Consider the following 14494-nt stretch of genomic DNA (forward strand, 5'->3'; position numbering starts at 1 on the left):
TTTAAATTTTTCAAGGACATTCAGTTTACAACAATATTTTTCCACAGAATTTTTGACAAGTATGGAATTTTTCACAAGTATGGAACATGTACGACTTTTACATCTTTACAACAGTGACAAACCTAATAATTTGTTGCGCGGACCATCTTATATATATTGATCTCCTAAACAAATTCTTTATACTTTTTTTTTTGATTTTCTGTAGAATTATTTTTTCTAAAACAATCCTTACAACAAAACCACATCAGTCTATTATAACAAAAATATTTACGCAAACTAAACTGCGCCACCACAAGACTCTAATAACAGTGATTGAATTAGCTTCGGAAACTATGTTAGTAAGAGAAATTCATTGCAAAACATTGTATACAAAAATATCTGGTCACTTTTTAAGCCAGTTTTTTCCCTCCAAAAAAAAAAAAACAAAAAAAAAAACAACGCGAAATATGTTAACTAACTATTAGGCGTTTGAATAAATTGTTATAATTTCTCTTGCTGCTGCATCACATTAATTTAATTTTCATAAATTAATAGCTCTATTGCAGCTCTTTTTTGTCGAAGCTTAAAAAGTGATACCATAGCAATAGAAAAAGAAAACCACAATCGAGACTAATGTTAAACCGAATCCAAAGCGTAAAGATGAAAGAGTTCAATGCCTTTTTCTTGTCTCTCTCCCGCTCTATGGATATAGATGAGTTTGAGTATTGGGATAAAATAAAATTTTACTATAACAAAAAGATCATAGATATGTTCATGTTTAAGATAGTTCTTGAATATTAATTTTTGGCGTGTTTAATTTCCAACAAATATTATCTGGAATTAGCAAATTTAGATTAAAATCAAAGTGCGCCATTTAATTATGCAAACAGTAAAATAACAAATGTATTTTTGGACAGCCTCTAATCAATGGAGACATCAGCTATACTTTGTATAAATAAATAATTTAAAGGAATGTGGATACAACTAGTAAAAAAATCGACAACAATAGTACGAACTGTAAGTGTCTATTCTATTATTCTTAACCTGTATTTATAAGTCAATTCGGTACTGACAGCTATTTTTGCAATGCGCAATAATCAAGTTCATGTCTTAAGTCTTTTGTTCTTTGTTATTCAAAAGCATTTCAGCCCAGAATTTTAGTCAATAGCAATTTCGGATATTTTTTATTAAAAATTATTAACGCTTTACCGCAGTGTTGCCAGTATTGGGGATATTTTTTCGTGAATGGGGACGAAATTTCTGAGTTGGGGACTTTGGGATTTGGTGGGGAATTTCCATCAATTTGGGGATCTTTTCGAGAAATCAGTTTAATCTTTTTTAACAAAATTTTATTTCTATAAGAAATTTTGTCAAATTCTATTTCTATAGAAAATTTTGTCAAAATTTTATTTCTATAGAAAATTTTGTCAAAATGTTATTTCTATAGCAAATTTTGTCAAAATTTTATTTTTATAGAAAATTTTGTCAAAATGTTATTTCTATAGCAAATTTTGTCAAAATTGTATTTCTATAGCAAATTTTGTCAAAATTTTATTTCTATAGAAAATTTTGTCAAAATTTTATTTCTATAGAAAATTTTGTCAAAATTTTATTTCTATAGAAAATTTTGCCAAAATTTTATTTCTATAGAAAATTTTGCCAAAATTTTATTTCTATAGAAAATTTTGTCAAAATTTTATTTCTATAGCAATTTTGTCAAAATTTTATTTCTATAGAAAATTTTGTCAAAATTTTATTTCTATAGAAAATTTTGTCAAAATTTTATTTCTATAGAAAATTTTGTCAAAATTTTATTTCTATAGAAAATTTTGTCAAAATTTTATTTCTATAGAAAATTTTGTCAAAATTTTATTTCTATAGAAAATTTTGTCAAAATTTTATTTCTATAGAAAATTTTGTCAAAATTTTATTTCTATAGAAAATTTTGTCAAAATGTTATTTCTATATAGAAAATGAAGTACCTCTTTGCAAAATCTACCAAAGCATCAAAAATTCGACCAATCTACCAAACAAAACAAAAATTACCATTTCTGGTACAATTCTACCAACTTTGGTAACATGTCTACCATCCAATTTTACTACTTGAATATTTAGAAATAAATTTTTGTTCAGAAATACAAGGTGACCGAACTCCCATTTTTATATCTCCAGAATTTGGAAGACGATCACAAGGTGTTTTGCTTCGAAATCTTGATCTTGCTTGCTGGATTGGACAAAATTTTGATTTTGAAATTATTACTGATTTTCTACAGCTTATTTTTTTTTTTTTTTGTCAAAATGTATTGGAGATTTTTGTGAGGAATTTATGTTTAAATTTGGGATTTTTTGGGACAAAAGCCAGAAAAATACTGGCAATACTTCTTCACCGTTCCACTTTTTTAAGAATCACACCTGAAAATGGCCATAGCTTTGTTAATATTTTTATCTTCCAACCATTGAATAAAAACAAAATGGTTTGCATAGTAAGTCTTTTATTAACACAACCTCCATCTTCCTTAATTGCTATCTACTTTACAAAATAAACAAGTATTAATATGTGTTCAATTTCTTATTTCTCTATGAGTCTATATTTTTGAAAATTTCTGGTTTCAATTATTTTAAAAACCAGACATCTATAAAACCGCTGTCTTCATTAAAAATTCCCTAAAAACTCAATTCAATGAATAGCACATTGTATACAATTTATATTTATTTATTTTGTGTACTCTCTTTTTCGCTTTCTTATCTTAGTAATAACCAGCTTTATTAACATACTATAAATATAAGCTCGAATTAATGAAGAAAACGATGGCTTAGATTAAATGTAAAGTAACATCGTTTATTTATACAAGCAGTAAACGAACAAGTGTCTTTTTGGATAATCTTTAATCAATGCACACATCAGCCATATATAAATAAATTAATTAAATAAATGTAGACACCAATAGGAAAGAAGAAAATGAAAATTCGACAACAATAAAAAAATGCAAAAAAATTTTTTTTTTAATTAAACAACATTAGAAAGAACTGGAAGTGTCTATTCAAGGTTCCCCACATTTCTGTCAGCAAACTTTCTTGATTTATACTTAAAATGTCTTTATAAGGTTAAGTTAAAATGACAGCCCGATTAAATTTCAGGCTCACTTAGACTATTCAGTTCATTGTGATCAAAATGTATTTATAAGCCAAATTAATGAAAAAATTGCAATGACTGCTATTTTTTCAATGCGCAATAATCAAGTTCATGCCTTAAGTCTTTTGTTCTTTGCTGTCTAAAAGCAAATCTGCTGCGATTTAGGATAATACCAATTACGGATACGGTTTTATTAAAAATTTCTCACATTACTTTGTTACCATACAGAAAGCCATTGATTAAAAACAAAATGGTTTATGTATCAAATCGTTTGTTAACATTCCCCCCACCTTTTTTAACTGCTAGCTTACAAAATAAACAAGTAATAATATGTGTTCTATTTTGATTTTTTTTAGAAAATTACTAGTTTTAATTATTTTAAAACCAGACTTCTATAAAACCGCTTAGATTTCATCTTTATTAAAATTCCCTAAAAACACTTCAATGAATAGCACATTGCGTACAATTTATATTTATTTATTTTATGTACTCTCTTTTTCTCCCTCTTAACGTGGTAATAACCAGCTTTATTAACATACTAACACATTTTATGGTTAAATGACTTACGGTATGGCTAATACGGTTTGTTTTACTTTTTTTTTAATATAAAAGTAAAACCATTTTTTTAGTGCACATTAAAAAATCTTAAATTTTTTATAACCCACGGAAGCTCCTTGTATGACTTGTGGCATTGTGTCATTAAAATTTAGTTGAAATTACTATAAATGATAATATAAAGAATTAGAAAATAAAATTTCCGTTAATCTCATTCATTTACTTTTTATGTTTTTCAAAATGATAATGGCTATGATACATATGGTTTCTCTTTTTTTTAAGAATAGAAAATATTGTTTTTAGTATAAAATGCAATATGGATTAACTAATATACTCGTACACAGATAAAAAGTATTCGACATAAAAAACTTAGGAATATTAATTGAACAATTTAAATGAAGATACATAGGCTAGGATGGGATAAAGTAACCTTGGAATTGGATCATATTTGTGCGAATTATATGCTGTGGACTAGTTTTGCTTGATAGTAATTGATTAGTCAATATCATTAGTCAGGAATTAAATTGGAATATGTGTCTTTAATACTATGAATACTAACAAAGCCCAGCGAATTTAAAGCGTATGGAATGAAAATAATAATGATTATGAAAATAAAGATCCTAGAATATTCACTAAGTTAAATCTGCGTATTAATTTATATAGTCCACATAATAGTTAGAAATAGATTACGACTAATGTTTATATAGCGCTTAAATGATACATAAAAAACCTTCAGGACACTAAAAAAAATTAAATCTGGGAAAAGCTCTATATGAACGGGGATGAATATCAATATCTTAAGCGAATCAAATGAGAAAAGAAATCTCAGGAAGCTCCTGAAGTCAAATCTGGGGATCGGTCTGTATATCCAATTATAAAAACTGAAATTCAAAACAACGAAATTAGGCTGCATACGACTACTAAATGTCATTGCATGGCATTATATCCAAGATAACTCGATTGATTTCCCACAAGAGTTCAGAATTTCTTAAAATTTGTAAATTTTATCTCAACTGCGCTTATCGTGAACTTCGTATGGTACTAAAGACATTTTTGAACTCCATTTTTTTCCTTCAAACTTCGAAATTTTCGTTAAGAAGTGAAAAAAAAATAATTATATCTAATAAATTTTCTTGAATTTGTCGAAAACAATGTACATATTTTTGTGAAATTCGCGTGACATCTGTGTTTGTAATACAGGTTAGTTAGAAATTTCTAAAATAACCAAAATATTACTTCCTTATGGGTTCACTTATTTGTTGAGTGCAGAGACTAGTCCTGTATCTGTCCTGTGGTTGATTCGTTTCTCGTAGGGTCATTATATGCACAAAGAAAAATGGTAGAATATTATTTATTTCTTCCATTTCTTGTTTAAACTGCTTAAGTTTTTGATTCTTGCAATAACAATTTTTTTTTCGATTTCACAATAATAATGTTTCGAAATAATAACGTTTAAGAATATATATATAGATAGAAAAAAGTCAATCGTTGAACTGATTCTAAATTTTAATTAATTTTGATCGAAAAACAAACATTCGATAATATTTTTTTTCGAAATTTTACACAAAAATTTTCTAATCCGAAGTATATTTCAAGAAGTATATACGGCCGTAAGTTCGGTCGGGCCGAATCTTAAATACCCACCACCATGAATAAAATATAATAGTTTTCTTTGAAAATTCTTCCTCGTAGCGGTTTACTTGATAATATATAGAATTTCAGGGGGTTTTATGACAAATACTCTCACAGGCAGATCAGTTCAACCAGTACGCTTCCCGAAGGTACATTTAAAAATTTTACCAATTTCTGGATTTATAAGAACTATTTTTGTTTGAGTTTTAGAGGAATCATAATCATTTCGTGTAAGTTTGCAAGCAAATGATTAAATAACGCCTTGATCTAAAATCAGTGGATTCTTACCCTCCATTATTTTTATGATTACGGGAAGTAAAATCTGGAATTTTTACACTCAGTTTGAAGCAATTTCCATGATCAGCGCGCCTTCTATATCGACCTGTATGGCGATTCTAGAATCTAGACACCAAATCGGGAAGCCGGTTTATAAGTGGGCTATATCAAAACCTGTACCGATACACAATATATTGAGCACACCTATTATAGTCCTAAAAAACCTCCAGATTTTCAATTCCAGCGAAATTGGATAAAAACTACGGTTTCTAGAAGCCTAAGAAGTAAAATCGGGAGATCGGTCTCTAAGGAGGCTATATCAAAACATGGTCTGATACTCACCATTTTTAGAAAACCTCTTTATAATCCTAAAATACCTCTAGATTTTAAATTTCAGGCAAATTTGATAAAAACTACGGATTCTAGGAGCTCAAGAAGTAAAATCGGGAGATCGGTCTATATGGGGTCTATACCAAAACATGGACCGATAACCACCATTTTCGCCACACCTTTTTATAGTCCTAAAATTCCTCTAAATTTCTAATTTCAGGCAAATTGGATGAAAACTACGGTTGCTAGAAGCCCAAGAAGTGAAATCGGGAGATATGTCTATATAGGGGCTATATCAAAATATGGACCGATACACGCCATTTTCGGCACACATATTTGTGGTCCTTAAATACCCCTTGATTTCCAATTTCTGGCAAATTTGATAAAAACTTTCGGTGATCAAGAATATATATACTTTATATAGTCAAAAATCGATATTTCGATGTGTTACAAACGGAATGACAAACTTATTATACCCCCCGTCACCATTCTATGGTGGTGGGTATAAAAATTTTATAGACTAAACCTGGGTATATAATTTTGTGACCGTACAAATAAAACTTAAGCAAAAGATTCCTTCTAAGGACTACTTCTCGGTTAAAATAGTCGTAGTTTGGCCCCAGTGGTTTCTTCTTTGTTTTAGTTAATTTTTTCTTTTATGGTACGGTGTAATTTTGCCACTGGTACTTAATGCTAAGAATACAAGGACATTACATTTTAAACAACGCATTGCGGAAATCTCAGTGAAACAGTGAAAATCTTCACTAATTTTAATAAATCTTATAAGAAACATATTTGAAGTAAATGTACATGTTATTGTTGTTTTTGATCTCAGCTTAAAGCCATGCATTGACTAAACTACATGTGTAGCTTAACCAACAGAGGAAAAGTAACATGTATTTGTAAATGTACATGTATTTGTTCCAAATCGTTCATATATTCCTATTATATACAAGAGCTTTATTAAAACACAACACATGTTTAAATCAAATTTTCGATGCTAAACTTTATTTCAGTCACAGTGAAATTTTGCAAACCCATCACTTGTGTTTTGTATCGGATTTGGATTTTATAAAATAATTAAATTTAAACATATATTTTACCAAATGCACTGAAGAAACAGTGAACCCACCAGGGAAGAAAATTTTAGTTAGTTTTAGAAAAATTAGATTAACTTGAGAAAATTTGATGTAAACAGTATTAGAAACGCAGATGTAAAAAAAAATAAATGATTTTCGGCAAATTAAAAAAAAAAAATTATTAGACAACATTATAAATTTTCACTTATCAAAGAAAATTTCGTAGTTTGAAGGAAAAGGTTGGAGTTAAAATGTCTTTAGGGTTCATTGTTTTTTTTTTGAGTGTACAATAAAGATAGCGTAATCGTTAAATTTAATCAAGGGTTTATATCAAGTTATTGCTTATCATGCCCATTTCATCATCGGCATCAACAAAAATTCCTTCAACTATAAAATATAAAAAATGAAACGAAACGAACATTATTACCGTTGGAAATTTTGAAAAAGTAGCAAAAAAACGCCGCATATTCAAAAAAAAAAGTCGCATAATGATAAAAAAGGTCGCCTACATTTGTGGAGTCTTTAAAAAAAAAATTATATAAAACAACACAAAAACAATCAAAGAACAGTCCATTAACATAAAAAGATGTACAGTGAAACCCATGAAAGGTGGACACCCACGGTCGACTAAATTTTGTCCACCTTTCAGAGGTGTTCACGTGTGAGAGGTTAAATTTAATTTCTTATTAATATAGAGGTGTCCGGTTTTCAGAGTGTCCAAGTTTGAGAGGTTTCATTGTAATACCAACTTATTGCAAAATAAAGTCCAGTAAAAGTAAATACATTTTATTAAATTTATACTTTTTATATTTATGTATTTGCATTGTAGAAAAAATCGTTTGACAACCGAAGATCAGCTGACAGTGGTTGAAAAGGTATGCAATAAAACAACGACTGAGCAAATTAGAACACCACGTCGGTTAGGTTTCCATTGTGATGCCATACATGATTAACTTCTCCCTTATTAATGAGTGCTGTCCAATTCTATGTTTAGGTCAATGACAAGGGAACTCCTTTTGAAGGATAGGGCATTTTACATTGCGGTGAGAAGCTTTGAAACACTCAACCTCCACCGCTGGAAAACTTTTTGGTGTTTGGTCGAAAGTGGGGTTGAACGTATAACCTTTTGTATGTAAGACGGGCCATTGCACCAAGGTGGCTCCCGCGTAAGGCGCACGGCGACTTCCCATTTATAAAAATTGCTTTACATTTAAGCATTTCCCTTTTGTGAGACTTTAGTCGCATGCGTGCAGCTAAAGTCGAACATTTCAAATTTTTTAAAAAGCCGCACAAAAAGTTGCTTGGCACCAAAAAAGTTGCAAAATGCGACTAAAGTCGCACAACGGTAACACTGCTTATGCATTACAATCATACTCGCACTACTGTTCTAGTATGTAAAAATTTCGTGGCAATTTTTCTTTAGACAAAATTTTTAAGACTTTTTTGTGGAGGACAATAATTCTACTAAATTTTTATCAAAATACAAAATTAAAAAAATCTATGAAATTTTTGTCACGAACAAGATATTTTTTGTTTAATTTTTGAAAAAGATGAAACTTACAAACAAATTTGGCAAAACATAATTTCTTTAAGAATGCAAATACCACAAACCATAATTTCTGAAAAAAAATAAGAAAATTCTCTAAAGATATTAAAAAAAGACAAAAAACGGTTGTATTCAAGCATCTTCCAAATTAAATTAAATTTTTCCATTTTTTACATAAATGTTAGTTTGGAAATCTAAATTATGACCTGCACTACAAATTATGCACCGAAAAACTACCTCGCACGAAAATTGAACTAAATTTTACTCCACATTTTGAGATTTCCACAGAGCGTTGTAAAAACCAGGTCAATTTAATGCCCTTTTGTACTTTTTAATTATACATTCTTACTATTTTCGGGAATCGTACGAAAATCTTCTTTTGCTTTAGTTCATATTGAACTTATGTGTACGGTCATTGAATTTTATACCCACATTTAGTTCATAAAATGTTTGAGGCATACATAAAAAAAGTTAAATTTCATTAAGTTGTGGAAAATTTCAGAAAAAATAATAAAATTTAACTTCTAGCAAATAGTTTTTTTCCCATAAAAAAAGTTAAATTTAGTGTTAGTTTAACTACGGAAATTTCTTTCTGAGTGGTTTCTTTTGCCTTTTTTCAAAAGACGTAATTCCCAAGAAAATGCCTCTAATTTAAAGAATTTTTTCTAAAGACCATATTTAGAACAACTGAGAAATAATTATTTCACTTTAAAATGTATGCATTGAATCGAAGCCAATTCATGGATGCAACAACCTCAACGTAAATTTCATCCTATAATTAAAAATTAGTGTCTATAATTTAAATATTGTGAGTCAAAAATGTTGTTCAGTATTTTAAAAAAATTTCGTTATTCCAAAGCCATACACATTTTACGGATGAACTTAAATTCTAAATGCTACAAAAAAAAAATAAATAATTCTACTCCATAATTAAATGAAAACAAATTTTAAAACAAAGATTTCTTAAGAGTACAAGTTGGTTATTTTTCTTGTTATATTTATTAAAATTGTGCAAAATCAAAAATGTCCTTTATTTTACTAACATGCCATTTCATACCAGGGCTATGCTGGATGATGAGTAAAAATGATAAGATTTTAGCACCCCATTTTTGATGATCATGAATCGAAAGAACTTGGTAATACTTAGCTTTGTTGTAAATAGATAATAAAACTCAACAGATACCAAAATCTCCCCTTAGCACTTTTTCTTTTAATTAATAAAAATTACAAGATTTTGGTACCCCATTTTTTTTTTTTTTTTTGAAGGTTTTTAATCTTAAGGGTCTGGAAAGTCAACAACGAATTTCATCTCTCCTTGGTACCAAACATATAAAAATTGATAATTTATATTCGCATACATTCGTTTGTTTTTATTGATACCGTTAAAATTATCTTACCTGAATTTTGAATTAAGCAGAATAATCCAAACAGCCATAGAAGACAATAAAGATGTTTCATTAAACCCATTTTGCCGGAATCTCTTGATATAAATGGTGAATTAAATCCAAGTGTCTAATTGTTTTTTTGGTTTAACAAAATATTGTCGTTGTGTTGTTTTATAACTTTTATGATATTTTATTAGTTTACAATAGTAATTACAATTGTTATAATTATTAATGATTTTGTAATGCGATCAAATGACAATGTTGATGAAATCTTTAAATTTTGTTTTACTTTAACTACTTCTCAGCTTCTTCTGCTCTAAGATAATGAATGGAAAAAAATTATTACTAAAACAAAACAAAATAAAAATAGACAAAAGTTCATGCGAAAATTTTTAAACAAATCATATACGACCAAGCGAATGAGTGTATATGTGCTAGAGACATAGAAAATTCACATCAAAATGAAGACACAAATAAACCGATAGTTATAAACAATTCACTTTAATGCAATACAATAAAATTATGTTTTTTTTTCTTTTGCGTTTTGGTTTTTAGGAGTATAGAAAAATTGCACATATATTTTTTTATGTATTTTTATTGCCTTTACAACTTCTATGCAATTTGTTTGCTATTATTTTGTTATATTTTCTCAACTTTTGTTTTTATTTTTCGTATTTTTTTTCTTTTGTTTGTTTTCCTTTTACGGCGTCAGAGATATAGGTGAATAACATGCACTTTATGATTTTATTTACACGACAACCACCACATTGAATTGCAAATGGTTGCAACCGAAAAAATCATTGCATTGCAATGCCGTTGCACTGATTTTGCACTAAAGTTTTCGGATTTTTGGTTTTCTTCTTTGCACTGATCTCTTTTTTTTACAGATATTTATTAAGCTTGAAGTTTTAAGTTTGTGGAACGTTAGATAGTTTAGTTGATAGGTTGTTGTTTTTTTTTTTTTGTAAGTCTGGAGTGGTTTATATTACAACACCATACATTACTACTTTGATATGGTGTAAGTTAAAGAAACTAGTCAATATGAAAAACGAAAAGTAATTTAACATAAAAAATTATTTAAGCTGTATCACGAAGTGCTTTTTTTCTCTTGGTTTGTTCAATTCAAATTTGAATTAATTTTAAACCAAAACTTGTCTTTTGAAAAGAAAAATCAGTTTCAATCCAATGATATGACAAGTGTGTGCCAATATCATCAAGCACAAATAGTGCAGATAGTTATGTTTATGTTTTTTGATTCGTATATTCAAATTTATTGATTATATGTAAATAATGGGAAGCAAAAATATTTTAAAAATCTCATAATATGTTTTGATTTATTTTCATGGGTTTTTTAAAACACATATATTTTCACTAATCCACTAAAGAATAAAATATTAATAAATTTTCGAAAAAGTACAAAAAACTTTCTTTTTCACTTTATTTAAATCCAATTATTATGGTTTCAGTTTCAGTTTTTTCTTTTATATTTATTTTTTTTATTACATTTTTATTTCATTCTTTTTCGAAATAGTTAGCAAACAAATTCTTCAATCAAATTAAATTGTATTCTTTTTCTGTTGCTTTTAATGTTTGACTCTTTATTTTAATTTTCTGTTTTAGTTTACATATATTTTTATTTTCTTCTTCAAAATATCTTCTTCTCAGTTTTTTGTTTTTATTAATTGATTTATTTAATTATTGCCACACTTAACGCCCAAATTAGGAAAAAAGTAATATTAAAAATTTCCAACCGCTTTTGCGTGCTTTGCGCACGAGCACTTTTCTTAAACTGTTTTGGCGTTAGGCTTAGCTATAGCTACCTAGCAGGCTCATGTTCAATGTTCCGTTTTGTCAGTGGAACGTGAGCGTGAAACTTTAACTGTAGCTTTTCAAATGCAGAAATTATACAAATATACACTCTGCGACCAAGTCTTAAGATAGACGATGAAAAGAAAACAAAAATACAATCCACAAGAAATTCCTGAATACACCATACTTTATGGAGATATTCACCACAAGACGAAACACATACACACACACATAAAAATACCACCAATAGCACTACCAAGTATTCATTCACTAATCGTAAGACTATCATATTCATACAGCTACAGTAATGGAGGTGCACATGCTTTTGTTGACAATGATCTCTTTATAGAAATAAACTCTGATTCAAAGAAAACAAAAGACTTAAGGCACAAGAACTATTGCACTATGAGAGACTTAAATGAGGGAACTCTCTTCAGTCTGCAAATATTTTAAAGAGAATTATATCAATAAAAATAATTTTCAAAAGAGTAAATGCGAAATAATATTACATTGACCACTTCATTAAAAATAAAAAACAACAACAACAAAACCACCATACAATTTCAAACAAATCTGATAAATAGTGCGGTTTCTACAAGCCCAAGAAGTCAAATCCGGAAATCCGTCTATATGGGGGCTATACCAAAACATGGACCGATACACACCATATTAGGCAAACCTATTTGTGGTTCTAAAATACTTTTAGATATCCAAATTTCAGGAAAATCGGATAAAAGTAGCGGCTTCTTGAAGCCCAAGTTCCCAAATGTGGGTTTCGGTATATATGACGCCTAAATTAAAACCTGCACTGGTATAGCCTATCTTCGAACTTGATCTACCTGCAACCAAAAAATGAATTTGTGCCAAATTTCAGGACGAAAGTACGATTATTGAAGGCTGTAGCGTGATTACAACATACAGACACACGGACAAACGAACAGGGTTATATCGGCTTGAAGTTTCTCCCATCGATCGAAATAGATACCTCGACGTCTTACAAATGGAATAACAAAAGTGACACCAATTTCCTTTTTGAGATTTTGTTTCGTTTTGAAGTGGCTTTGTCGGACTTTCCAATGGTTGCAACTAAACATATTTTTGTTGCTATTAATAGCATTCTATAGCCGATTTGTTTCGTTCAATGTTAAATTCAGGACTCTTTATATATGACCGGCCTTTGGTCGAGGAGGTGAGTAATTGCATTGTGGGATTGACGACAAAAAGTATAAAATTGCTACAGGATAATGCATGAAAAATCGAAAAAAATAGACGGCTTAAAGTGCTTTCAAATACACTTTCAAGTCCACGGGAAAAGGCAAGAGTGTTAACAATCAGAAGAATCTGAAAGGGCGGATAAATTGTACCTTATAAGAAGAAGGTGCTCTGGAAGCGGAATACTGAAGAGAAAGATTATGGTCTAAATTAAAGCACATTTTACTACAAATCTTATCCTGAAGATTTTGGGTAATAAGACATTTCTAGCAGAATGAAACAAGGAGGTTTTTGCCAGAAAGCTAAATATTAATTCGGGCCTTTTGAAAAAATACTCTTATTGACTTTCTCTTAAATTCCCCGTGGAACTCTTAAAACTTCTCTTTAAAAATTTCCAAGAAAACTGTTGAGATCATTAAACGACCTTAGCAGAAATTCAAAAGAAAAAGCTTTTTGCTTTTTGTTTTCAACTTGTATTTCTGCACAGAAGAGCTTTTAAAGTCAAATAACAAACCAAACGCTACTATACACAGTAAAGTCATGAAGCAAATACAACGGTAACATGTGTACAACTCCAAACAAAAAGACACTAAAGCAAGAAACCAGCAAAACACCCAAACGGGACTGGCTGTCGTAGTGACCGACAGACCTATGGCTTTACAAAAACAATGGTCACAACAATAGAGTTAGGCGCGTGCAACTATAACAAGTCTGCAGCAAAAGTGTTGCAGATCTGTCGTAAAAAAATAGCGACGAGAATCAGAGAATGAACAGAACCCACCGAAAAATCAACAGTAACAGAAAATAATATTTGAAAGGAAATTCAAAAACAACAACACTCCTCACTGCGATGTCCTCACCATGCCATAGCGATGGAAACAGCATTAGAAATGCACCGACAACCACAACTATTCTGTAGACACCTTTCAGTGGGCTAAGTGCTTTTTTGGAGTATCCATAACGATTAAGGTATGGTTGGCATGGCATGGTAAAATATACCAAGAGGTTGTGGTTGTTGAAATGGGTATTTGGAGGTTGCATTGCTTGTGATGACTATTCAACGGAACAGTGATTTAAGAATTAGTAGCTGAAAAATGTTAGAGAAATCATTTGGTGTATTGTGACCACGGTTGTCACAGTTGGTAGAATTCTACCAAAAATGGTCGATTTTTTACTGTTTGGTAGAATGGTAGAATTCTTTATGTTTTGGTAGATTTTACAAAATATGAGAAATACATAAATTTTGACAAAATTTTCTATAGAAATAAAATTTTATCAAAATTTCCTATAGGAATAAAATTTTGACAAAACTTCCTATAGAAATATAATTTTGACAAACTTTTCTATAGAAATAAAATTTTTACAAAATTTTCTATAGAAATAAAAGTTTGACAAAATTTTCTATAGAAATCTAATTTTGACAAAATTTTCTATAGAAATAAACTGTTGACAAAATTTTCTTTAGAAATAAAATTTTGACAAAATTTTCCGTAAAAAAATTTTAAAAATTTTCTATAAAAATTAAAAATAAATTTTGCCAAAATTTTCTATAGAAATA

The 14494-nt window shown here is 29.2% G+C and overlaps 1 protein-coding gene across 8 annotated transcripts in view; it reads right to left on the minus strand.

The window, feature by feature from the left end:
* Cda5 (Chitin deacetylase-like 5) overlaps positions 1–11783 on the minus strand; it is a 393370-nt gene extending 381587 nt beyond the window's left edge. For 3 of the 8 annotated variants that reach the window (XM_075296833.1, XM_075296832.1, XM_075296825.1), the window contains exons 1-2: positions 11667–11783; positions 9928–10231 (exon numbers count right to left, since the gene is read on the minus strand). In XM_075296833.1, coding sequence (XP_075152948.1) covers positions 9928–9997 — 70 coding nt within the window. In that variant the 5' untranslated portion in view covers positions 9998–10231; positions 11667–11783. The other 5 variants (XM_075296830.1, XM_075296827.1, XM_075296826.1 and 2 more) reach the window with 5 other exon arrangements.
* Between the last annotated feature and the right edge of the window lie 2711 nt (positions 11784–14494).

Source organism: Haematobia irritans, chromosome 2, assembly GCF_050003625.1.
Source record: "Haematobia irritans isolate KBUSLIRL chromosome 2, ASM5000362v1, whole genome shotgun sequence".
In the NCBI taxonomy this organism is placed as follows: Eukaryota; Metazoa; Arthropoda; class Insecta; order Diptera; family Muscidae; genus Haematobia; species Haematobia irritans.